The sequence below is a fragment of the Hylaeus volcanicus genome, chromosome 6 (assembly GCF_026283585.1).
Source record: "Hylaeus volcanicus isolate JK05 chromosome 6, UHH_iyHylVolc1.0_haploid, whole genome shotgun sequence".
Classification (NCBI taxonomy): domain Eukaryota; kingdom Metazoa; phylum Arthropoda; class Insecta; order Hymenoptera; family Colletidae; genus Hylaeus; species Hylaeus volcanicus.
Genome location: NC_071981.1, coordinates 25,713,103 through 25,739,936, shown reverse-complemented (window position 1 = coordinate 25,739,936; position 26,834 = coordinate 25,713,103). Strand labels below are relative to the sequence as shown.

Below are 26,834 nucleotides of genomic sequence, written 5' to 3'. Positions count from 1 at the left end.
ACGGTACTTTTCCGAATGCGGTTCTATTGTTCGAGACAAAGGCTGGAGGCTGCGTGGTATTCCCAGTGGGAATTTTTCACGCGCCTATACGTCACCATCGAAGAGCAGCTGAGGACGCCAGAGGACAAAGGTATCACAAATACGTATATATGCTCGTAGTTTAAAGTTATACCTAGTTGAATCCGTTAATCTAGTATAATTTATAGCGATTACACCGGACGTTACCTAACAGTCGTCCCCACTTTCCCGGTCGTGGTTTAGCGGCAGTGGTCTCCTCCGTTGTGGAGAGTTTTCTAGAATGCGACGACTCCCCTTCCTTGCCGTCCTTGCCGTCCTTCCCGTCGCCCTTCTCCACGTCGGGAGTGTGTCGCTCTCTACGGAACCTGGATAAAAAAAAAGTAGAGAGCGAGAACACTCGCGTTTAGTATCCGATCCGAGATCCGTTAGGGGCTATTTACAATTACGGGGTCCAAAAGGCCAGTTTCGCTAGGCGATTAATCAAGTAAAGGGGATTAAAATACATGGTGTACGAATCGTGGATAGGAGGAAAACATTACTTTCCGAAAGTTTCACTTTGGGCTTGCGCGAAACTTTTCCCTTTTAATCTCTCCGATCGCAGCAAGCATTCATTCTGCGTCATACGTATCGACGTTCTATTTTTTTGTTTTTTTTTTCATTTTTTTTTTCCGTCTTTTGCTTTAGCTTTAGCTCTTTGGACGTGGGTAAAGACGTGTTTCTATCATATTTTTTTAATACATAATTGTTGCGGCAAAATGAGTCAAGTTCGTTCTACTGAGGCTAGAAAAAGGGATACAGCTCCAGCGGTGTGTTCACGAGCAACCTACTTTGGTGTGCCTACGGGATTCGAAAAAAAGTATTCTCAGTGGTGATAAAATGCCGATAAAACATACGGGAAAACGGGGCGGCGTCGATGAACCGAATCGTGAGCCGTTGTGTCTGCCTCGTGATTTCCAAGTTCTGGATAGAGCAACCCTCCCCTCCCACCGACTTGTTCGAATAAAATTTCCTCGGAAACTGTTTCCGTAACGACCGTTTCGCGCTAGCGTGTCTCTTTAACGAGAGTTTCGGTCAATCGAAGAACACGTCTTGTTCCTTCTAATGGAAAGTCGGGACACGTTATCGCGATGCTTTTCAGGATGAATTGGCCGACTTGGAAACTCCCCGCCCTTGGGGCGTAATTACAGGCTCTACTCGCGAAAGCATCCAAGTTTGAATTAACGGTTCTGCATCGGGGACTCCCGAGATGGCGCAACGGGAATAACAAATCCGAGTAAATAGGTAAAGAGAGCACGCTCACGGACTAGGTGATTTCGACCAACATTTATTCTCTACGTTCGCGTGAAATTTTCACTTCTATTTCTTACGTGACGATTGACGTGCGTCGAAAAGTTTGAATTTTTACAGATTCTGGTTCGAGACCACGTATATTCGTCACTTTCGCGAATGTATGTACTCGTGCCACAAATGTGTTTCGCGTACCGTACATAACCATAGGGTCCCTTAGTTTCGTGCTCATATGCTAAGACGGCACTGCATGTATCCATATATGTAAAAATCTAATTTGAAATTCGCGCCACCTAACCTTTCAGCCACGCGCTACGCGACCACTAGTACTTTTCCCGCGAAGAGAGGAATGGCGTCCACTGGCGTTTGGCTAGTCGCGTTTATTTATTATTCGTTACCGTGACGCGAAGATTACACTGCAATTAACTCGTTCCCTATTGTGTATATGTGTGTGGGTGTGTCTGTATACGCATGTGTGTGCGCGAGTGCGTGTCCAAGAATCGAATTTCATTAATTGCGTTTTGGCATTTGTTTTCATCTTGGCAAGCAGAGTCGGCCACAATTGGAGTTCATCGACGCAGCATTCGATGGTACAGTTTGTAATGATGACGAGCTGCCTGATCAACATTGGGAGTGCCACCGATCCGTTTCAGAAACGCGTTTACATGGGCAGGTAAATCAGTTTTCGTACGATAAACAAACGACTTGCTTGTATTGCACTGCAACGATAACTATCGAATTATTAATATCTAGTCCGACACGATTTGCCCATCCGTTACCAGATACTAATACCGCCTGATTATTATTAAAGTAGAATATTTTCGTTTAAATCTGGAATAGTTCGATTTAGAAATTTTCAATCGCTTCGTTCGTCTTTCGATCCAAACGTGAATCGATCGAGTCTAAGGAGATATTCTAAGCATCTATCATGCATACAACATGCCACGATCGTGGTTCTAAGAAAAAAAAGAAAAAAAAAATGTTCACCGATTTAACGCGACACGAATCACAGTTTTCGCGATTGTTCGTTGGCAGTCTGGCAGTTTTTCAAGCAGCTACTATGGCATCGGTATATATGTATATGTATATGTATATGTATATGTATATGTATAAAAATACATAAGTCAGGTGACAAAGAGAAACTTGAATCCTAGAGTGTGTACGTCACATGCATTCGGCGTTGCATAAAGTCGTAAAAGGATCGGATGCTCGAGGCGCAATGAGGACTATGAGCATTTCTTTCGCATCGAGACGTATTATTCGCTCGTTTCGATCTGTCGAGCGTAGAGTTTCGATATTACTCGTGCCGTTTCTCTTTTTTCGAGAAAACGCCACGGCTTCGATATTTGAACGAGACGGTTAGAGGCGGTTCGAAGCTTGAATTGCAAAAGACTAATGCGAAAGAGATACGGAGTCCACGAGTTCGCTCTATACAATCCTGATTCCACTAAAAATATGTGGTGGGAGAAAGATGCGCATAACCCTCTAAAGCCGTATATTTTACAGCACTCTAGCATTCGTCAGAACTGCAGTGATCGCCAGAAATGGCAAAGATTAATATGTATGGCACCGTGTGGTGTGTGTAGAGTATAGACGCATCTCGTCGAGTCGAGACACTGTTCCTGGGTGAATCGAGTTCGATCGACACACGATGCTTTCGAGGTTAGGAGTTTCGATTTCGACAGACGCGAGCTTTCCTGCTAGAGGAAATCGAGTCTTAGGCTCGTTTTACGGGTTATACATATCATCATTTATTTTACATCAATTCTTTCGGATTGTCGGGAAAATCAAAGACTATCGGGGATAAGACCGAGACTTAAAAATATTTTCGCGACGTTTCTACGAGTACACGGTAAAAATATTTCAAGCGAAATATAACTTCATTTTGTAAGTTTGTTTCGTTTGGAAAATGTTGACCATCTCTGGCTCGATTTGGTCGTCGAGTCTCGGTTCGCCCAGGATGATTTCGTAGACGTGCTATGATAATATATATTTATATATATGTATATATATAAGTATATCAGTTTCTCTTTCAAGCGTGTGTACAGCGATTGCATATCCGTGATACACTTGGAACGTGTGACGACCTTTTCGGGATGCGTGTCGTGGCGCTCGGATGCGCGCGTATAATAATGAGAAAATCGAACGAACGAAGGAAAAATGGTCGCGTATACGCGATCAAAAAATTCCACGATGCGATCGTGTCATTGTTCGTCTCGAATAGTCCATTCGACAAATCGACGCCGGAAAAAAATCTCGATTGTGCATCGATATGTATAGATATATAGTCGAAGGAAAAAAATACACGTACGAAATCGAGGCGTCCGAGTCAGGTATACATGTACATGATACTCGTGTGTATATTTATATATGTATATACATAGATACATACTATATACATATACATATATATATATATATGTAATAGTAAGATCACAGTTGAGAGTAATAATAATAATAATAATAATAATAATAATAATAAATATAACGATATACAATAATAATAATAATAATAACGATGGTTTAAATATAATCATAATGAGAAGAAGAATAATAAATCGATATAATCAAGAGTGTTTACGTAAGAAGTAGCAGAGATGGCAATTAAAAAAGAATGAAGAAGATAAATAAATACGTAAGAAATGAAATTGCCTAAAACTGGGCCAGGGCGGCAGGACGTTCACGGTGAGCTCCTCGTCGGAATCCTGCTGGGACCGTCCGTTTGCGGCCCTGGTTACGCCAATCTGGGGTTCCCCGTCGGTCTTGAACCTTTACGGACAACAGGCCAGCCAAGCAACGATCAACAATCAACAACAATTTACCAGAGATACGGTAGGAAAGTATTGTGAGACGTGGATCGCCCGCTGACGACACACTTCTGCTTTCGCATCATTTCTTCGCTAATTCATCATCGTCCTTATCGTTATTGTTAGTCTGTTAATAATTAGTAACCGCGCTTAAATCATCCTGACGGCGTTTGTGCGCGCGTAGTCCTGTGCGCCTGTGGCTGCTCAACGTTCCGAGTCTGCGTCCTTTTATAGTCCATCGAGTAATAGAGAAAAGGGAATCCTGCGTCTAAACTATGGTCGAACACAACTGGCCGCTCAAGGCCACTACCATTTCCACGCACGTTCGGTCCGTCCCTTTGTTACGACGAAGCGCGACACAACGTCTAAACGATATCGTCGCTACGCAGCGGCCTTAAACGGCCAATATTTTCTGCCCCCAAGTTTGTAACTATAAGGCGTCACAACCAATAGGATCTCTATTGCCAATAACTATCACCTAATGGGATCTGTTCGAAGCGATCGGTTGACAGACAGACAGACAATACAGCTTGGGAAAAATAACACGGGAATACGCGCGCACACAGAACAAAATTTAGTCCAAGATATTGCACCTGTTGGCTTCGTTCAAGGTCCTTCATCTTTCACAATTTCTCCTCTGATTCGAAATGTTTCGATTTCGTTTAAACTGTGATAACAATTTAAACCCGAAAGCTGTCGACGATACTTACGATTATTATAATTATACTTGCGCGATAAAATGAATCTCGTAAAGAGGAGTCGATCGAGTTCTACACGACGTTGAAATTAATTACTAAAACTTCAAACCTCGATACGGCCAAGTTCGTTTCTCGTTTGAAATTATCGCGGATGATTCCTGAAAATTTTCGTAATATATCGTTACGTTTATTCTCCGTGGTATCCAAGGCGTTCGAAGATAAAGGACCATTGAGGGAAGCGGTGGTCATTACACGGAATGGATTCGCGACGATATCCATTCGAGATCAATGCCAACAAATTTCTCCCTACCTCGAAAAAATTTTGCGCACCAGGTGATCTTGCGCTTGATCCAGCTGGGGCTCGTTTTTCCTCCTCTCGGCCAGCTCCTTTTCCCGACGGACATCGGCCACCTTCCGGAATATTAGCTGCACAGAACGTTTCCGGTATATGAGCATCGCAGAATTATTGTGCGTACTTTGGTGTTTGTCGTGGTGCGCATTACAATTAGAATTATCGATCGCTAATTAGAGTGAACGGCACGGCGTAATTGCAAGCGAACCACGAGGCTTTATTTATGGGGCCCGGAATGATTATTTATGCCCTCGGGTGTCTTCTTTGCTATTATTAATGTTCTCTGGAACGCAGCGGACCCTTTATCGGTTTTCCGCCCCTTACCATGTAGGTGACGATTATTCGTTTCATCGTAACAGAAAAACGATATGCTATTTTGTTTCTCCTAGCGACAAAATTCTTCCCTGATCGATTCACGAATAAGCTGGTCGACTTTTCGAGATTCCCCCTTTACTCGATCAAGCTGCTAACAACGAAATAAACTTTCTCCTTTCAGACGCAAGCTTCGTTAACACCTATTTCGCGAACCATTTTTCTATCGAGAAACGATACGGTAACGTCAGCAATTTCTGCGATCGAATAGAGTCGTTCCATAGTAGAACGCAGCAATAGCTAAAATCGATACAGTTTTTTCGGTAGTCGAACGGTCAACGCCGGAAAAACTTCGGTCCTTTGTCGTTTCGTTTTTCCGGATGAAAAGACGTGATAGGGCAGATACACGGGACGGCAGACGGTACACCCCTACTTATCAGTCGCGCATGCGACATGAGAGCAGTCGATAGGCGTAGGCGCACAACGCACAAGTAGCAGACAACCTGCACTCGACTAACCTCAAAATATTTTATTTAACGCGCCGGATCAGAAAAGGTCCGAGACAGTTCCGTCGACGAGTTCCGTGTCGGAACTTCGTCTCGGATGCGTCGTATTCGACTTTAAGAAAAGATACGCGACCTCGCGCGTACTTCCACCGCCGTAATTTATTTCGAATCGGAATTTAATCGTGGAAACGACGAGGTGTATGGATTACTGTGAAGAGTACTTCTCGCGCTCAAAAGGTTTGTGATCAGTTTTCTCTCAAAAATTGGCACGATTCGATGAAACAGATTCGGTCTTGCCTAACTGGATGACAAAAAAATGACAAAAGAAGTAGCTGTACGTTCAACGTCGATGTTCGTAGAACATGTTTATGGGACTCGTATCGAATAAAATTTCTTTGCGATCCCTTGGATATTATCGATTTTGTAATCACAATCGAGCGAAATAAATTGTTCCAGATGGGTCATGGTTCGAGTCGTTCCGCTTCGTCCGCGAATATATTATCCGCGGACGAGTTGACCTTAGTGGAGAACTTGTTCAAGTCGATGTCCCGAAGTTCCGGGTCTATAAAACGTGAGGACATATTTAAACACTGGTCGAGCCATTTAGACGATATATTATTGCAATTTGTGGTGAGGTTTCTTTGCCACGAGCCGGGAAAGAGAGTTTCTGCCATAAACGGTGAGAATTTTGGTCGCCTGTACGTGTTTGCCGTTCGTGGCAGTCCAGAGGAAAGGACAAGCTTGATCTTTGATGGCTTTTCTGAGGAGGAATCGAAGCAAGAAATACCTACAGCGACCTTCCTTCAGTATGTTCAAGCGACGATTAATTCTTCCTTGAGACTACAAAAGAACTCTGGTAACGCTTGTTATTTGACTTGGAGCAGCATTGGTTGTACAGTGAATACTAGACGAATAGGAATGCGCTCTAGAAGTTTATGCGAAGATCTGGTTAAACACGGAGAGATGCTAACCATCGATCGAGTTGAAAACTGGTTTACGACAGCAGCTACGTTTAAAATGATACAATCGCACGTCTTTCAGTGTCTTTTTTTAGTCTCCCAGAAGAAAGGAGATAAGAATACCAGCAGTCGAATAAACGATTTGAATCTTCTGCCAGTGTGCAAGGGTTTGGAAAATATACCTCACTTTCCAAGTATCTTGGGATTGGGAGATGTTTTGTTTCTGAATCTGAGTTTGCCTCACGAACTTCGCAAGGAATGGAGATTTCTGTTTTCGAGCCAAGTACACGGAGAGTCGTTTTCTACCATGTTAGGAAGAATCACCATGCAAGGATCCACTATTATAATACTTCAAGACACGGAAGACCACGTGTTTGGTGGTTTCGCGTCCGATAGCTGGGCTCTTGGACCAAACTTTACAGGAAGTCCATCTTCGTTTTTGTTCAAGCTCGAACCAGACATATTAACTTTCTCCTCTACGGGTTACAATAACCATTATCAGTATTTAAACCTTCACCAACAAACTATGCCTAATGGTTTGCTTATGGGAGGACAACTCAATTATCCTGGATTGTGGTTGGACAGCGAATACGGAACTGGCAAATCGAGCCTGTCGTGTACAACCTTCCAAAATTATGTGCAGCTCAGTGGCAAGGAGAATTTTAAGATTAAACATTGCGAAGTTTGGGGCGTAGGTCCGCTCCCAGAGGTGGACGAGGACGTGCGAGATCCAAAATCGATTTTGGATCAGGACCCTACCTCTAAGGTTATGTTGGAATTGTCTGGGCGTAAAATGCATAGCGAAGGACTGAGGGAAAAGAAAGAGTAATTGTGATATCGAAGAGTTGCTTCTATACTAGGGGTATGTAAACATTTGTATATCAGGCTACTTAAAATATAATAGCTTGTTAGAAGAAAAGTTATCGTAAAACAGTGTAACGGTCATTATCGTATCAATTCTTCCGTAATTTGCGTGGAATCGTCTCGACAAGATGATGAAAATATCGATAACGATTCGAACGAATTATACGAACGTAACGATCATTAAGAAAGTCTTCTCAGGCATATCTGTAACCAGCGTTTTGCAAGCTTATACACGTTCCTTTCTATTTGCTATTACTCAACATTTAAAGAGAAAAAAAAGAAAAAAAAAGTTCACATCCCTGTAACGGCCTGATCTTCCTCGTGCTAACGTCATTTCCAATCGTCCAATCATTTATATGTATAAACTCTTATGCCATGTATGCTACTTAACGAACACTGTATATCGTGATATCGGAGCAAATATCACGTCGGTTACCGTGTCTTTCGAATGCCTATTATCTAGTGCCTGGTGAGTCATCAATCATTTTTAATCGATACGCTGATCAAAGTCTACCGATAAATATTGTACAGCATGAATTACTGTTTGTTATACTTATAAGACTGTGTGTTATTCCTATACGAATCGTCGCGGGAGCGCGTCGACTTCATTCGTCGAAACAATAGAACCAAAGAAAAAACATCGCACTGTTGCTCGGTACGTTGGGTGTTCAATAAAGATCTGAAACCTTGACGAGTATCCTTATTTTCCCTAACGCTAACAATTACGAATATTCAACTTGTATTATGTCTGCTCGTGTCATCGAAAATGTTAGAAGAAGACGTGGTTCGCGAAGAACGTCGAATAGCAGTAGGACTTGGCCTGTGTGCTACTCGTTCCCCATAGCCACACTTGCCAGATTTTCTTGGCGGATACGTCGCGTCTCTGTTGTTCGTTACTGGCTTAGCGGGCCTCGTAAAATTATACTCGAGTCAAGTACAAGAACGCAAAACCTAGCGACAGCTACACATACAACATCAGAACACCCAGGTCGCCGCCGTATCGCCGACATCAAACTGATCTACGCACAACACAGATTTACCCAGACGTACGAAGACTGACAATGAGAAGGTCTAGTTGGAGGAGAGTGACTCACCCGATGGCTCAGATTGTACGTTAGGACGAGATTCCTGGCGAAGGAGTTGGCGAACGCTTGATAAAAATCCAGCACCTCCAACAGTCGATCCCTCTTGATGGTGTGAAGATCGCAGTAGGTGAGAGCTCGAACGTTGGCTGCGCTCTGGCCTATGGACGGATTCGTCCAGAAGCTATCCCCGAACACGTCACCCTTACCAAGGATTGCCACCACCTCGTCGTCCTGTATGACTTCGAGGCTTCCGGTCACGATGAAGCACAGGGAATCGATCGATTCCCCGGTGTGATAAAGTAAATCGCCGGGAGCGCTGTGCGACATTGTAAAATGCATTGCTAACGCGCGCAGGCAACCGTCGGAGGCCAACCTGTGGGTTTGAAATAGAATTACCCGTCGGTCAATTGCGGACTGTTGGTCGTAGAGCGTCGCGGTGTCGTGGGCAAAGTTCAGATGGAGGGTGATCGAGGTTAGAATATCGACGGTGTCAACTTGCCTGAACGCAGGATGTTCGTTGAAGACCTTTCTGTTTAGATGAACACAGATGTCCGCTTTCATGTCTTTGGGGCAGTAGTTGAGCACTTTGTCCGTGTCTAGGCCCTTGGTCATCGCCCAGGTGCTTACGACGTAGTCCATCACCCGCTCGCTGAGGGCTTTCGGCACCTCGTGCAGCTTCATGAACTCCCTCACGTTGTTCAGCATGTCGTGGTACTTGGCGGTGGCGGATGTCATTTGTTGGATTATCGTGGTGACGTGACCAAAGATCGTAGCGTATAGCAGGGCTGTGGACAGGAACGAATCGTTTGTACGCCGCTTGTAATCGCTATATCCTGCGGATAGCGATGTTTTTTAGTCATGTTTCCGAAAAATCGAGAACCAACGAAGTGGTTTTACTAGGATATATTCGCGAGAAAAGACCTGGTTAAGTCGAATAGGCTTGCGAACAGTCGTACCAGCGATGATCATCATGCAGATGGTGAAGATCTTTTCGTTGTCGGTCTCCGCGGCGACGTTTCCAAAGCCCACGGAGGTCATGCAGGTCATCGTGAAGTATAACGCGGTGACGTACATAGTTCTCCTGGACGGGCCAGCCACGAGTTCCGGCGCTGTGCTGGTATTGGTCCACAGGTAGCTGTACGGTGACTGGGTGACATTCGCCAGCTTCCACAGCCAGGAATACTGGACCCCGTTGTCAGCGTCCGACCTTCCTATCGAGTACCTTTAACGCAACGAAACACTTTTTACGTGGATGGAATTGCCCAGGGCGTGCACAGCCACGAGATCAGAGAGCGAAGGACGATGGTCTAAATGCATGAAAACAAGCACGGGGTGGCATGCTTTTTCTATTCGCTAGTCGTCAAGCCGCCTCGCGTTTGATTGCTATCGATTCTGGGCTACCTACAATCGATCGGTTTCCGCGTTTTAGGTCAGGGATTTTAACGAAATTGTAATATGTTACAATTCGCGTGAAAGTAACGGGTATTTATAATCGTTTTGCCGTCTTGGAATTTCATTAAAATCCTCGAGTGCGGAAAGTGACCCTTCAGCGTGGAATAACCCCCTCTTCGTTTCCACCTGCTCGCATTTATAATTGTTTCGTGCTCCTCGTGCAGATTGATTTTAGCATTCTTCGCGATCACAGTCGCTACGATGTTAACAGTCGGAAGGTAGCATTTTTGGAAACGCAGAGATTTGCCAATTTAAAATGTTGCAGCGTCTCTTGCAAAGGATCGCGACTCTTTGTCGTCGCGTACCGCCATCTGTCGGCGCAGGGGGCGGGGGGTGGACGACGACAACGACGACGACGACGACGACGACGACGACGACGACGACTAGAGGAAAGGGGGCTTTCTCGGGGCACAAGTGGAATTTTAGCTTCGTCTAAGGGCATTTGTTTGTTTCTCTCGTTCTCGAGGAAACTTTTTGTCCTCGACGACAGCCTTAACGCTATGCGCTACTTCGTTCGTGCTGCTTCGCACCGAGGAAGCGAAAATAATTAAGAAGCGTGTTGAATGAACTAGACAGCCTCGGATGCAATGTTTCTTCTTGGTTTTAACAGTGTTACGGGTCAAGTATCCTCTCGATTCTTGCACGCAGCTGGTTACTAAGTAACCCAAACAAACATCGTTACCATTCTAAAAGCTGTAGCAATCTCGTTCGTATCGGGGACCATCGATCTTGGATTATTTGTCGCTAAATCCTCGTGATACGTAATTGGTAACCGAGACGGTAACCGCGCATCTACCTTGCGCATTAAGCGGTTGTCTGGAAAAAAGGTTGATTGGTTGATCGAGTTAAAAATTTGTCGATCACCGAACGGAACGAGCGCGCGGGATGGCCTGAACGGCACGGCATGTTTCGTGTGCGTGAGTCTGTGTGTTGTACGTGATGCGACGCTGCGTCGGGAAATGCAATGACGTCGAGGTTATCCGTTAATCCTGCCGCAGGCTGTGTTACCTTTTTGTGTGTGGGCAGGGTAAAATCACCTTAAAGTGACGTACCAGACACAGGCCAGCCAGTGAGCAACCAACATGTAGAAACAGAGCAGAAGAATGAGCATCGCGGCTCCATACTCCAGATACCGGTCTAGTTTGCGAACCACGCGACCCAGCCGTAACAGGCGTACCACCTTCAGGGCTGAGAACAGGCTGCCGATTCCATCCTCGTCGTGGTCAAACGCGTTGAACACGTCGTACGGAAGACAGCTGAGGAGGTCGATGATGAACCACGACTTTAGGTAATTCATCCTGATCACCTAGAAACCCACACGTTCGAGCTCCTTAGCAAGTACAGTGTTATGGGGATATATGTCAGGTTTGTAAGGTACACGTGCTCCTTACAAATTTTTTCTTTTAATTGTTTAATTGTAATTTTTCAATTTGCGTTTCGAAAATTCGAAAATTAGACAGTAAAAAAGACAAGTGTTTTGTTTACTGTTTAAAGTTAAGGTTAGATTTTATAATTGTAATTACTTTTGGGTCGGACACCACTTCACCGCCAGGACCAACGAACGTCGTGTGAAAATTGAGGACGATGTCGATGAAGAATATGACGTCGACGATGCTGTCGACGACCAACAGGGAGACGTCCTCGCTGGTCTTGTTTTTGAAGGCGACGTTGTAGGGTACCATGATGGCCGTGTAAAAGGTCAAACACAAAATGATCCAATCCCAGATCGCCTTGAACGCGCAGTAATGTAACAAAATGTGCGGCGGGGTCTTGGGCGCCTCTTGTCTGTATTGCGGCATCACGTCGCCGCTTAAGGACATCATCTAAACAGGGCCAATAAAAGCACGGTATTATGTTACGGATTTCGATTGCGGTCTCTCGGTGCTGCAGTTCTACGACTGGTTAACTTTTTCTCTTGCTTTTAACTTTATTATTATTATACATCACATAGAGGTGTATAATAATAATAAAGGTTAAAATGAAAGTTTAGCGCATTCAACAAATTCCTCCGCAAAACCTTTCACGTAAATCTGTGTCGCGAACGTGAACGAGTTTGGACAGAATCTAAATCGTTCTTAAATCTGCATCAGTTCGAATGCGAATGGTTGCACCTGGGGCGTAACAAATCGACCTGCAACGCTTCGTACTCGAATCCCCTTTCGGTCGAGACACCTTTGAGGGGGGGCTGGGGCTGTTCGAAACCGAGCAAAACTGTCCCGAGAGGTACCATGGGATAAGGAGAACGACTGAAAATATTCCCCGAGTTGGTCTTATTTTCAGCCTTCGATTCTATGCGCCACCTCGATCCTCGGCTAACAAACTTTGACGATACACTTACGTGAGCTAAATGCGACTGCTTCCCGGTAGTGGGTATCGCGGTATCCTTGAGGGCGGGCAGGTGGGAGCTGAACTGCGAGACGAGAACAGACCTGGACCTGGTGACCGATCTGGCGAGCTTGGCGAATTTCGAGAGGCCACCTTTGGTGTCGTCCGCCTCGATCGGCTGCTTCAGGGCGGTGATGTCCCGGAATGTGAGGAGGAACAGGACCACCAGGTCCCGTTCGTTTTTTATCGGCGCTATTTGCAGAAGCAGCCATAGTGGTGTTTCTGTGCATCAAGCGAAACGAGAGACGTGTCACTCGTTGGGAAACCAACGTGGCCACCTGGATCAACGCTAATCTATCATCAGCTAGTCAGTTTAGATAGACCATCGAGCTAATTAGCCGTTCTCGTCTTCGATGCAAACGGGCCTTAAACCGAGATCCGTGCAGGAAGTCTTGCGATCGATTGGTTTCATCGATGCGAAACGTTCGGGCAAACGTCCAAGCCCTTCCTGCAGGGCACGCGCTATCCTTATCGGCTATCTATCATGCTACAGACTTGAAAGCTGTTGCTAACACGCTAACAAGTAACGCACGATACGTACATATGGTTTACAGGCATGGCGGGCTACCGATTACAGACCTGGGCACCATTCTCGTAATCTCCTTTCAAATTTTAACTAATATTTTATTTAACACGAACGCAATTATTTCGCGAAACAATTTTATATTATTCCATTTCCAAATAGCTTTGCTGAAAATCAAAGACCGAATCAAATATCGAACGGTTCGAATGATTTCTCTCCGTTCTCGAATAAAATTCACCCAGGTCTGACCAACTATGCGATGGATACAACGGCCAGAGAGCCAACAAAGTACAGTCGAGCGAAGCTGGTTGCGCAATACGAGAAGCAGTGCTACCGAAAAGAATCCGTCTTTCACAGGTAAAACTCATGCCACCGTGCAAATGAATATCGTATTTGTCGGATACAAAGGGATAGTGGTCGATCATCACATTCGGATGAGCTTTCTACAGCATAGTGAATAACGGACGTTTCATGCGGTGGGAACTTGGTTACTCCGCGAGACATCAAGCGGTGCTCAATCGAGATCTATGTGGGAGGTTGGGAGATGCGAGAGATACAAGTAGAACATCGACGGAATGTCGAAATGGGGTGCACCGAATCGTTTCAAGTTTCTCTGCGCTACTGGAAGTCAGAGATGGGAAAAAGTCGTTGTCCACAGTTCCTTTAGCGAGAAGATGGAGACAAAGGTAAACGAAACACCACGAGACGGGTACAGGAACAAACGCGAGTTCCGAGCTGTAAAATTGACCCGAATGTACGTAGATACCTAGGTACCGATACAATTGAATTTGTTACAAAGATCCGATGCATACGCGTAAATTTTATTTAAACTTTCCAGATCGCATGCCAAACGCGACTAAAACTAAATTAAATATCATATTTTTCTTCTATATTCTAATTCTAATATCGTAATGAAAAATTGATAAAAACTAGACTAACGCAACCAAGTATTTTTATTGTCTATTATAAAAGGTGTATAATTAGTCGAAATTATAAATTAACGACGCGTCATTCGAATTCTATATATTTTACGTTAAACTAACGATATATCGATATATCGATATATCGATCGTTTTCGATGCAATAAACATTGCGAATAAATTAATTAAATAAATCTATTTGTTACGTATTATTATTATTCGAATAAAATTTTGTCCACCTTCGCAGCGCAGACGCCCGAATAGCGTCAGCAGAGTCTACTCCGAGTAGATAACAATAAATAGTTATTTTATGATACGGAAGATTACTACACGGGGTCCGTTCGACGCGGCAGTGGGCGGTGCTGCGCGTGAATGTTGCGCACCGGATTTCTGGGTGGGGAGTGTCCGTCGGGGACTACTCCGCTGGCGGTAATCGTGCGTCTGTGGTGGTACGAACAAGGTGCCAGCGGTCCAGTGCACAATTAAAATGTGAAACAATTGGATGCAGAAAATTTGATAATAAAAAAGTAAATTATGTACTAATGTTTCGTGCCTATTTCATTACCTAAGAAAGAGCGATTTTTACAATTCCGAGGTGTGTCGGTAATAAAAGACATCGATCAAAGAATATCGGTTGTTCGTTAACAGTGCCGGGAAATAAGGTCCTGGCTTTTAGTTTGTTTTTGGTTTTTTCTGTAACTGTCTTTGCGGGTCGTCGAGGAATTGGAGTGAAATACGCCAACATGGTAAAAGTGTTTGAAATGATGATACGGTGTACAAAGTACGAGTGTGGAGCGTATCCTGGTAGTTGAGCTTTCAAGTAGACGCAGATGCTGCGGATTGTTGGGAGATGTTGGTGAGTCGTACTAAATAATAACGTCACAATTGAAATATCTGAAACGATCTGTGAAAAGTTACCGTGTTCAACTCGAAAATACCGTTGGTATCAGATGGGCATACGGGATCTTGAAATATCATTCTATTATTTAGTAATGAAATATTACGATATAAAGATTATATCTCTTTAGCATTTTTCTATCGATACCGAAAATTGTATACGTTGGTCTCGCGATGAATCGAAACTAGTATTTACGTGACAAAAATGAACACCGTGCTACGCGACATTTTTTGTTGAACCAATAGCTCCCAAGAAGTCCTTGACATTCCGACACAAACAATTCTCACCCCGAAACACTGGTCGACGGTAGTCGACGAGTGTTCGACGACAGTTGTTATCGTTTCTCCTTCCGTGTTCGACGATGTTATTTATTCGAACGACCTTTCGCGATTCGAAACCGACCAGCGTCGACTTCGTGCATCGAGCACGCGACTACACCGGTGGATAAGCGTCAAGAACGCGAGCGACGCCGACGACTCGTCCAAGGTGAGAACAAAAACTTGGTACGTTTACTGTGTACGTATAATACTAGCCACAAGCTGTTTCGGATGAGGAAAATATTCGAAGCCAACCGTAGTATCGCCTAAAAGTTTAAAAGGGTCGTGTCGTCGTCGTACCAAGTTTCCTCGCCTTGGTTCGGTTCGTTTCAGTCGCTCGCTCGCTACTCGAATTCGCCTGGCGATACTTGGGACTAATTAATTGTAAGAGTGAGTCGGGAATGATTAGGCTGCTGAGAGGAGCGTGTAGGGTTTGTAATCTTAACCTGGACTCGATGCGTTCTTCTTTTGCTTCGAAATCGAGCGAGACGATCCGAAATGCGAAGTAAAGTTGCGCTGTCGGTAATTTTCTTCCAAGCTTCCTCAAACTTAACGAATAACACGTATCGATCGTTTCCCAAGAATTACCCTCTAGCCCTCTATGCATTTATAAACGTATACGTATAAAAAGAATGGCAGAAATAAAAATATCCACGGAGGAGTTGCAGCAATCGTTCGCGATCGAAACTATTTAAAAAATTCTTGGATAAATATTCTCCTGAGCGAATAAAAATAACGCGTGTACGACAAGTTTGTAAATAATCCACCCTGTAGATATTTCCGTCGGTCGAAAGATTAACTCGTTACGAAACGAAAAAATGGCTGCAATTTATTACTCTCCGAAATCATCTCAACGTGCAAGTTTTCACGAAGGCAAGGACACACGGTGATAAATGTCCTTCGAAAGGATAGACTTTTATTAATTTCCATCCCTCCTGTCTACTCGATAATCACGGCCGTCCTTGTTTCCGCGTCCCTCTTTCATTCGTTTTAATTTCTCCATCTCGCCGTGTCTCGGTTTTCGTTTCGTCTTTGATTCACGAGGCTCCCTTTCGTTCCCGACAATCGAACGAATTTACTTTGAACACATCGGGGCTGAACCGTGCTCGAGTCTCGATTACAAACCCTGAACGAACGGCCGCGGAGACTTTTTACGCCAGTGTTTCTCAAACTGTGCTTCACAGAAACGATACGATTATTTTTATTTACAGAATATTACTATCGAATGAAACGATATTAAGTCGATATGTGGGGAAAAATTTGGAAAATAGAATTAGAAACAAGATTTCGAGGCAATGCGGGAACGTAAATCGATTAAATATGAAAAAGTAAAAGACGAAAAACTTGTAACAATGTTAATTGAGCTTGTTAATCGTTTATGCGTTAGGTCGATGGGAGCGTTTGAGAGACACTGTTCCAAAGGATCAGGGCAGAGGCGTCCACGAGATCATCCCTGGACTCTGAAAGCTGTATCGTCTACGGACGCCGTTACGCATACGTATGTACTATTTACGAGTGTTTCTAATCGGCAAAGAGACTCGTGATTACTCTGTCAACGTCGACTTTCTATTTCTTCGCGAGTCGTTGGTTAATTTGCAACATCCTCGCCAACGCTTCAATTAAGACGAAACACACGGACGCAACATACCTTACAATTTGCGCACCTAACCCAGCGAACATCTCCCTCGAACGTCACGCGATGTACGTGTACATACGTGTATATCATCCGACATTTTAGAATAGAACTCGACGCGCCAAGTAAACGCTACATAAACTTTTTACTTTTTCATGTTTCCGTTACGATGCAAGATTTTTTTTAACGACTGATATCTCTTTAAGGACACTTTACTTGGAAAAACTAGAATCACTTGTATCGCGATAACAAAATTTCAAATCCTAACGTGGTAAAGGACCTTTCGATCGACATCGTCACAAAGAATCCTAAAAAGGTAGCATAGCTTCGACGATTGGCCGCGAATGTTCGCCAAGTTGGTAAAGGGGACAATTATCTGCGAAACGTATACGCATTTACGTGTGTATTACTTGTGCGTTTAGTACTTAGTAGGATAGAATCGGGGCAAATTAACTGAAATCAAGAGAAGGCGGGAGGTTGAATAGTGTCCTCTGAAAATGGCCGCCCTTTGGTCCAGGGATCGTTCGACGATCCTTGTATGTGTGTCGTCTCTTGTTCACGCTAAAGATGGGTGTATAATAATCGTATACAATATATCTCCAATGTACATACGCATTAAATATTTTAACGTACAGGGTGTCCCAGCAGAAACGGAACACCCAATTGTTTTGTTTACTTTTGATGATTCGGAAAAGTGTTTCAGGTATAATTTATTTGGTTCCGAACGGAGCCGCCGAAATTACGTCTAAAACGAAACGTTTCTTTCGTACCGTCGAAAACAAACAAGATAATCAAGCGTCCCTTTTCTGATGGAACGCTCTGTATATACTTATGTATACGAATATGTATGTATATAGAATTATAAATTATTATCGTGTTTGTATAGTTAGATTCGAGGGTGACTTACTGGTGGGTCTTTCGAGCACTCTTTTGCGAACCTGTGCTAGACATACCTCGTGGGGCACCTTTAAACAGAACGATCATTTATTATTGGGCTCGGGTGCAACGATCCTCGTCGTCTAATAGGACACTTGGGGTGCTCGTTTCGGGGTACGTTACGGTTCCGTTAGACCGTGGTCGTCATTTTCATTCCCGACGAATCTTTTAGGCTACGCTTATAGTGGATGTTTGTTTGCACGGGTTGTGATTCGCGCGACACATACGTACGTGCGTGCTTTGAATAGCGTGAAACATGGCATGACGTCACAAAAGCACCAGAGCGCCGCCAGCGATGAACGGACAAGCGACTCCCTCATCCTCAGCCTTACCTTGCGCATTGCGCAATGCGCAAGGTAGGTGCGCAGAAATCATTCAAACATCGCCTGTTGTAAGGTGCGGATCGCAGCGGCGCGGCGATGCGTGCGTTACCGAGTAGGTACACAAACATTTTACTTTGCGTTGCATTTGTTACTTTTCGACGAGAAAAGTGCACTGCGACATGTAATGTTGTATCGATCGGACATGGGCAAATTTTATTTGGAACAAAGATACGAAATAGCCATTCGACAGAACATTTTTTACGCTGATTACGTCATTTTAACGGTGCAAACAAATTTGTAAATCCATCTACGCGGTTATTCATTTTTGTTCGATCGACTACGAAACGTCTGGAATAAATAACGACAATAAAATGTTGCCCATCTCTGACCGTAACGAGCGAGAAGCTATCTAAATCTTCGCACGAGAACATGCATCCACTGCGAGAGTAGCCATAAAGAGTCGAGCGAAGCCGAGACACGTCCGTTAACCGAGCTCGTTCGAGTGTCGCGTGGAACGATTGCAACCACGAGGAACGAGATTTTACTCTCGTTATGTACTCCTCTTCGCGTGATAAAAAAAAACGTACGCACGCGATTCTGAATGGCGGAGGAAAAAAAAAGAAGGCAAAACAAAGGTACGGAAGAACGTGAAACACAATTACATCGATGAAACGAGAGAAGTATGACTCGTGAATAGCGACGCGTTTATCGAGAGAGGGAAACACGCCGTTACGAATGAAATGAACGCATAGGAACAGTTCCTTGTCGTTGTCGAGGTTTGTTTCCACGCGACTCTTAACGCCGATCGGCCGATTACAGTTGTCGATAAGTTATTTGTATCTGTGTAAAATTCGCTAGAGCCTCTAAATTACTGTCACGAAATTAAGAGTGGCGATTATGGGTTACGTGAAAACAGACCTTTGCTGACACACGAGGCGAGATCAGGCGACACAAACAGTTTCGTTTCGCTGGTCCGAGCATGCACAATGACACATCATCTCGCGCCTCGGGGCGTTCTGTCAGAGTCGTTCGCCGAGAATCGACGAGTTGCTCGTCGTTGCTCGCGACGTTTCTCGATACGCCTTGCCCCCGTGAAAGTAGCCTGAAAATTTTCCGTCCCGTCGTCGCAGATTCGAGACAAAGTAACGGGAGATAGGCGTTACCTAGCCCCAACTCCTTTATTAAAAACTTTATTAAACCAAACTTTGAGCACTGATTTGAAATAATATGCTGTTGTACCTTAGCTTGTCGCTTGAACGTTTCGTGAAATTAAATGAAACGACAACAGTCTCTTGAGATTCATTTGGGTCTATTATTCCAACTTCTCTTAAATTCAATGTCAACATTCTACGTTCGTTTTATATTGCTAAAAATATTGGACCAAACTCGGAAAAAGTATTTATCGAATTAAGAATCAGCAGCAATCGCGACGTTAACGATCGTTATTCTTTTCGGTCGCGACGTTTCGTTGTCGAGCATATTTTTTGGTGGTTTCGTCGGTTTACCAAAGACATCGTTTTCCCACGAGCATAAATTTTCGTGTATTCGTCGTATAAACGGTAGAACGAGGCACCGAAACGGGGGCAAGTATTCGAAATCGTCGATCTCGGCCACGAAAGAAGCCACGAACACCACATTCAAGCGTCTCCCATGCCGCGATGCTTATCGTTGGCGGTACTTACTGTTCTTCTTGTACAGCAGGATCTCGAATTGATCGTGAATCTGGCCCTCGAGGCATTCCTCGATCCTGGCGATCGTCTCTTTGTCCGTCAACTCCCCGTACATGAATCCGCAGCGGCAGGACTTTTGCATAACCTGCCGACAAATCAGCAAATATTACCCCACGGGTCGTTTGCTGACACGGTACACCGTTACCACGGCTAACAGTGGACGATCGCGTCACGGTGTCGGCCCTAATCGACGATAGCTTTCACGAAGAGACCGACGAATCCAAGTAATTATAAATTACTCGTTCGACGAACTATCGCTGACTTTTCACATTTCTTTATAGCGTAACACTAAAAAGTCGCGGTCGTAATTTTGTCTTGCGTTACTTCGAATCACGATGTTTTCGCGAGAAACAAAATATCGATCGCCACGAACGCCGATTTTCCAGCGTCACGGCCGGCCGCGGCTGTCTCGAGCTTCGATGCAGAAGCCAATTACATAAATTCGATGTAACGGGTCAATTTAATTACACAGCCAGGGATAATGGAAAAGTGGCAATTGCACGGAATCGTTGCTATCGCGGAACCCTCGATTGTCCTAGTCCGTGTTTTTCCACGATCGTTCGTTAAACCTTAATAGGGATATCGGATATAACGTACAATTTACATTAAACCGATTGTGTTTACGTGGCCGAAAAGAATCATCTTAGCCAGCGAGGCTTTCTTTCGCGAATTTTCAAGCTCGATTTTTTTTAAATAAATGCACCTCTATAATTAACCAGTTATTTCTGTACCAAGTGGCACCCCCATTCACGGCCGTACCGCCATTATCGCACGACACCCTCCATTTACACGTTCGATTTAACTTCCAATGCCCAGGAAAACGTTAACCTTTTATAACTGAAATGCTCGAGTAGATTCTGGCGTGGTTAACAAAATACTCTAGATGCTCGAATTAAACAAAAGATCGCTTACATAAGTTGTTCGATTATTTCGAAAGTTGGCGATTAACGCAGCAGAAATATGAATCGTCGGTGTAAAATCGGCTCGCGAAACCAATGAAAAGAAATTAGAAGAGCGTATAGTACGCGAGGACGAAATGGGAGTTCGATGAAGCAACGATTGCGGAGAAGAGAGGATTACCTCGGCACGATTATAGCCAGAGATTTTGCAAAAGCTTTCGTTGCAATAGACAATAGGGAAGTCGACGATCTGAGCGTTCGCCAGGAGAAAACTGCTGTCAGCTGTAACAGAAAAAGAGAAACAACCGATTACATAATTGCATTTTCAATCGACAACCTATACTTACGAGTAGAAAAGTAGATAGTTTCTCCTTAAATGAAAGCTAGTTTCTTTCTCTCTGTTTTTTCATTTATTTTCGAAAACCCCGTGGCCGTCATATCCGTCACAAATTTGAACTGCGTCTCCGCGGTTTTCTTCCGTATATTTTGTTTTCCCTGCCGCGCGACCGAACATCTGCAGTCGCGACGAATTGAGATTAATATTTTTCCGCTGAGCGAGGCTCGATTTCCTCGGTCGAGAATATCGAAAAATGAAGCTGATCGCGTTCCTTCCAAATACGATACGGAAATAATACTAAAAAAAGGAAGGGAGCCTTACAGCGGTCAAGTTTCGCGTGAATGCGAAAGGGCAAGTTTCGTATGATAATTACAGCCGGCTTTACGAACACGCATAATTCTCCGTCCAAATAAAACGAATGGACGAGAAGTTCTGTTATCATTTCCTCGTGCGCTGGACAAGGATCCCGCGATGGCCGAGTTCCTGCTCGAGCTCAGCTTCGTGCAGTTCTTTTTAAGGGGCCGCCCTTAATTAAATGCGATACTTCTTTCGCCGTTTTTTTTTTTCAGCGCGCGATAACGACCAGTGAAAGAACCCTGGGTGCTTTGAAGCGTCTCCGATTTACTTTGAGGGAAAGGAGTTTTGTGACCAAATTTTGTTTGAAAATGTAATCCTCGAGGGGAAAGATTCGAGTAAAAGGCTGAAAACGAGACTTCATTCGCGTTCGAGTTGAGACGCGAGGAATGTAGCTATTTAAAAAGTGTTCAAAAGTAGTTGAATGATTTAATATGAAAATAATGGTCGATACTCGGAGAAGATTATTTGAGAAAGTTGTTTCGAACAATGTACATCGTTACCAAACTTTAAATAATAAAAATCGTAGATAGAATAAGGGTGGTTGACCGGTTTCGATAAAATTTCTAAACGAATTTTTCTTCTTTGCGGGCTTCTTATGTTCGATGCGCGTGTAAAAGAAACAAGAGTAATCGGTGCATCAAAGTGCGCGCACGAAGGGGGCAAGTCGGGTCTCCGTGCACGCAAATCGACCGGGTCTCGCTATTGGTTACAGTCGCGCGCCGCTCGTTCGAACGCATACTTCTGACCCGGTCTCGCCTCCTGAAACAGGTCAAGGCCACGCACATCGACCTTACGCCCCTTGTACGCGACCGATTCATCGACTCGGTCAACCATGCTTTCGCTGCTGGTTCACGAATGGGTTCGGAATCTCGCGAAGGCGCAAGTTCACGCAAACAGTCTACCGTTACTACTTTTCGAACGAGACAATTTCAACATCATTTCTCGGGTACTATTTTTCTGCGTAAACGCCAGCATTTCCTACAATAAGGAGTCGAACACCTCCCTTATTTTTTTACGGACTCGTACATACACGTAGGAATACTGGTCTATTCTCGGACTAGTAAATTTAATTACGCACAATTTGTTACTTGCATAGAATGGTTTTGAACGAAACATAAATATTACCCGAATTACAAGTGGAAGACGTGTATGCACGGCAGTCCGACAAAGAGGATGAGAAAAGACGATAGAAAAGGGTCGGTAGCAGACGCGTTGCAACAGGGAGGGCACTCTTGATCGAGTGTCCTCTCGAATGACAGCTCTTGGTCTCGATAGCTCGCCCCTGAACGGGGCTGTGCATCCCTCGAACTCAACGGAGCGCATGGCGCGTTGCTCGCGACCAAGCCTATGCAACAGGAGCTCGAAAGAGCTTCGAGGATCCTCGAGGAGAGCTTGCCAGCTGGGGAGCACTTGGGCCAAATTTGTCAATTAGACGGTGACTGCGATATACGATGTCGCTGAAACTCGACGCTGATGTTACGGAAGAATGCGATAAATGCCGGGGAGAACGGAGGCTGACAGTGAAAGATGAGATACAAATTCTGAAGGAACTATGGAGAAGATAGGAGACATCGAAGGGGTTGGAAGAGTTGCGTTGCTATCGAGTTGTTCGATTCCTCGAAACCTTGACCAGGCGAGAGCCTACGGTTAACTTTGCCAAATGAACGAGAACTATGGAAAGGAAATTGAACCAGGAGAGACGAGTGACAAATGAGGATCCTGGAATTGGGATGATTCGGATCGGAGGTAGAGTACGCCGAGAAAGAAAATGGAGGAGGAACACGAGTCCTTAGGTGACCGATCTCTAGGCTCTAGAATCGAGGGCTGGTGGTCAATTCGATAACAGAAACTATACGTTGATACGTTTGGAATTAACAAGATGGCCAGAATACGGAAGTAACGAAAAAAAAAAATCGCGTAACCGTTGAGGAGCAGGCGAGACGGCGTCGTAAAGTTTAACCTAAATTGTTGCAAAAATGCAACCTCGATATCGCTTTTATTGGCAAGGACGCGAAATAGAAAATCAGCCGTGTTACATACACGTGACGTAGGTCTCTCACGAGACTTGGTGCGTCACGCATACGTGACGCTTGCCGTCGACATGTCGAGTATATTTTATCGAGGTTAGGTTCAATAACAGCGCCAGCTGCACCACCCATTTTTCCCGCGCTTATACATATCGACGTTCGAGCCAGCGTTTCTCAACCTCTACGAGTTCTTCTCTCCTGGCTTTTCCAATGGTTCGCCAATTTGTTTTATCGATAAACTCCATCGTCTGATAAAATTTATTTTACGCGCAATTATTTTTGCTCTTTGAGACTTGATCGAAGAAACTGTTCTCGTGGAACAGGTAGTTGAAAATTGTACGTAGGAAAAGTTTCGTGGAAACGATTAGCTCGGAACTTTTGTTGGAAAAAGTTTCGTAAAATAAAACTGAACATTTATGGTTTATACGTTACCAACGTTGATTAAATACGTACATTTACGTATCTCACCGGTATACGAAGCTATCAGAAAAATGTTTATACAAAAGTTATTCAGTCGTATGAACCAAATAACTTTTGTAAAAATCTTTTCTCGATATCTCCATCTCTTCAGAAAATACGTAATCATTCCGATTTGGAACGAAACACCCTATACAACGAATAAGATTTCGACGGCCCGAAATCTTGTAGTTTTTCTTATCTTGTTACCAAGAGGGTGCAGTCGCCGCCACGTAGAAGCAGGGATGGAAAAGAAAAAGGCCACCTTGAAAACGAGCATTGACTATGCTCGCCCGAAGAAGGTCGACCAGCTTTAGTTACGTTATATTTATCGCGCGGTATAATCGATAGTTCGTCCCTCAGGTAAACAGCGTGGGAGTAATCGTTATTTCGGGCAGAAGCGCGTCGTTGCATGCCCGTACTTGAACCACTTTCTGCGTTCGTTGCTGAACTCCACGATTGGGCACGAGAATGCTTACGCGAACGTTGGGAGAAAAGCGTGGTTTATTGGCCAGGAAAATTCAGCCGTTTCCCTCTATGATCCGTCGTACGATATATTTCGCTACAACAGTTTTATTTTCACGCAGAAGAAAATTAGCAATCGAGACAAATTACAAGAAATTTGTTCCATGGTGACGTTTCGACTGGTAATTAAAGTAAAAAATTTATTTAGACGTACGTATAGTTTTGCACGCGTAAAGAACGAGTCAAATTTTTGTCTAATTTCATTTGTACGATACAACGATGTGTTCCGTTCTAGATCGCTATACGTATAGTACTTTGTTCCGATAGAGGACTGTCCTTTTGTAGTCGAAATATTCGCGAAGCTCGAGCCTAAGCAAAAGTTGCTCAACGTCGTCCACGTTCCCCTTGACTCGTGACACCGAGTTATTCTTTAACTCGCCGTTTCTTTCTCCCCTCGACGCATCGTGTTTGTACAATTGGACTTGCACCACTGTACTCAACTCACGGGAAAGCTCTGGAACAAATTAACGGTGTAAGTCTCGAGGGCTTACCGTATATGCTTTCGGTATTACAATTCCCGTCCTACAGAAGTATGTACGTGCCCTTCCGACCTACATACTCTGCATTAAGAAGCGCCATGCCATACCACCACGCCTATTATCCCTCGGCGCTTCGTTGAACTTTTCCTAACCCTTCGTACCACTCTTATTTTACCATTCATCTTTTCGTCGTTGCTTCGAATTGTTTTCAATTTAATTTATACGTATTAATTGGAGGTTGGACTGTTTCTTACATTCCTTCGATTCGATTTTTTTTATAACCCGCGTAATCAAAGTTACTTTGGGTTACACGTAATCGAATTTTCAATGTTGCGATCGAGGAGCATCGATTTTCGGTGAGGATCTCGCGGTCAGGAAATAAGCACACGCACGTGCACGCGCACGCACGGAGGTCCGATGTTTAATGGACTTTTTTACTTAGAGGCCAATAAAGTGCTCCGAACAGTCCTGAACATCTTTCCCCTTTCACGTGAAAGCACTAATTTACCCTTGGACGCCAGCGCCGCGTGCTTCTCTCTCTCCCTCCCTGTCTCTCTAAACAAAGAGTAGCAAAAGGTAGCGAGGTTTGAAAGGTTACGCTTGCTTCGAGAAAGAATTTAAGACTCCCTCGATTTTCGAGTCCAAAGGCACGGGGAGTTATCTACAAGGGGTTGTAGTTGAAAAAAAGAATACGCGTGGAAGAAACAAAGTTCTTTTTACATTTCTTTCAATCGTATTACAATTTTACTTTATCCTACGTGTATGTATGTTGGGATGCGGAAACTGGGATCGAGAAAAGGCGAGAATGTAGGTCGAAGTGTCGACTAAAACGTATCGAAATAGTTCCGAGTGTTTTAAGACTCGATTAAGTCAAACTTGAGACTCGAAATAACGGTAATACATAGCCGGAAATGCATCAATTTAATTTCCCTGGAGCAACGGAAAGTTGAGCCGCCATTAGTTCTCGTTTACGCAACCAGTGACGCATAGCGTTCGTCGAGTCGCGACTAACAAACACTCTTAGTTACCAATTACCAACTTTGTCGACCGACTAAAGTGTCCATAAATGCGCAAAATCCACACGATTTAATACAAAGGCTCGCAATTCGTTTCCGACGCTTAATATTTCGGGTAAATAAATAAATTTCGCAAGAGTTGTTCGTATTCGTGTACACCGTAAACGCAGAAAATCCGCGATTCGGTCGTGAAATCGATCCCATCGCTACCGATTCGTCTGAAATGTCTGGTTTACGATGCACCGTATCCACTTGTGGCGCGGCCGACCATTAATGGGTTATTCTACTAGTCGGACGATAAGCCACAGCGCCAGCGCCGGTCGCGACCGCGGCGTCCGTGAAATTTTCTGACAGCTTTACAAAATGAATTCCGCGATTTCGATACAGATAAGTCCCCTTCGGAGTTTCCTTCAGCTCGGAGTGCTTGGTAATCTCAGCTTGAAATCGGTGTAGTCTTGGAGAATACATTTCGTAGAAAACGAGTCCACGAGTCATCCGCGAGTAACCGAGGCTAAGAAATTTGATTCTGGTCGCGATACGCAAGAGTGACAAATCGAGTCAACTGGTAATTTCGTTTAATACACGTAAACGTGGAATTTGAAAATTGAAAAGCTCGGATTTCCAACAAAACTAAATTAATATTACAGATTGCATGTTAAATTACTGGATACAGCATACGCGAAAGTTCTCTTAAAGCCCTCCCTCCCTCTCGCGTCCCTATGGTACTGGCCGG

The 26,834-nt window shown here is 44.2% G+C and overlaps 2 protein-coding genes and 1 long non-coding RNA gene across 16 annotated transcripts in view; 2 read left to right on the top strand and 1 right to left on the bottom strand.

The window, feature by feature from the left end:
• The window catches only part of LOC128878504 (potassium voltage-gated channel protein eag), a 61,479-nt gene that overhangs the window by 7,063 nt on the left and 27,582 nt on the right, over positions 1-26,834 (bottom strand). For 2 of the 11 annotated variants that reach the window (XR_008457421.1, XM_054126755.1), the window contains exons 3-15: positions 21,086-21,186; positions 19,958-20,090; positions 17,924-17,981; positions 17,471-17,577; positions 12,679-12,947; positions 11,864-12,163; positions 11,378-11,646; positions 9,845-10,110; positions 9,388-9,673; positions 8,898-9,261; positions 5,121-5,236; positions 3,958-4,074; positions 226-383 (exon numbers count right to left, since the gene is read on the bottom strand). Coding sequence is in view for 10 of the 11 variants with exons in the window: in XM_054126755.1 (XP_053982730.1) it covers positions 226-383; positions 3,958-4,074; positions 5,121-5,236; positions 8,898-9,261; positions 9,388-9,673; positions 9,845-10,110; positions 11,378-11,646; positions 11,864-12,163; positions 12,679-12,947; positions 17,471-17,577; positions 17,924-17,981; positions 19,958-20,090; positions 21,086-21,186 (2,544 nt within the window). In the remaining variant the exon portion in view is untranslated. The remainder of the gene's footprint in view (positions 1-225; positions 384-3,957; positions 4,075-5,120; positions 5,237-8,897; positions 9,262-9,387; positions 9,674-9,844; positions 10,111-11,377; positions 11,647-11,863; positions 12,164-12,678; positions 12,948-17,470; positions 17,578-17,923; positions 17,982-19,957; positions 20,091-21,085; positions 21,187-26,834) is intronic. The other 9 variants (XM_054126756.1, XM_054126757.1, XM_054126758.1 and 6 more) reach the window with 9 other exon arrangements.
• Positions 243-11,486, top strand: LOC128878516 (MTOR-associated protein MEAK7). Of its 4 annotated transcripts, none has more exons than XR_008457427.1 (3): positions 243-1,978; positions 3,973-4,137; positions 11,367-11,486. XR_008457427.1 is itself a non-coding variant. In XM_054126788.1 (3 exons), the coding sequence occupies exon 3, from the start codon at positions 6,437-6,439 to the stop codon at positions 7,766-7,768; it is 1,332 nt and encodes a 443-aa protein (XP_053982763.1). In that variant the 5' UTR covers positions 263-1,978; positions 3,973-4,137; the 3' UTR covers positions 7,769-8,492. The 4 variants fall into 4 exon arrangements, 3 of the variants coding, with proteins under 3 accessions (XP_053982763.1, XP_053982761.1, XP_053982762.1); XM_054126788.1 differs by lacking the exon at positions 11,367-11,486 and adding an exon at positions 6,437-8,492 and having other exon boundaries at positions 263-1,978; XM_054126786.1 differs by lacking the exons at positions 243-1,978; positions 3,973-4,137; positions 11,367-11,486 and adding exons at positions 5,338-6,314; positions 6,437-8,492.
• LOC128878528 (uncharacterized) overlaps positions 12,854-26,834 on the top strand; it is a 45,027-nt gene continuing 31,046 nt past the window's right edge. Inside the window, exons 1-2 of the long non-coding RNA XR_008457428.1 lie at positions 12,854-15,024; positions 16,771-16,881. This is a non-coding gene — a long non-coding RNA (uncharacterized LOC128878528). The remainder of the gene's footprint in view (positions 15,025-16,770; positions 16,882-26,834) is intronic.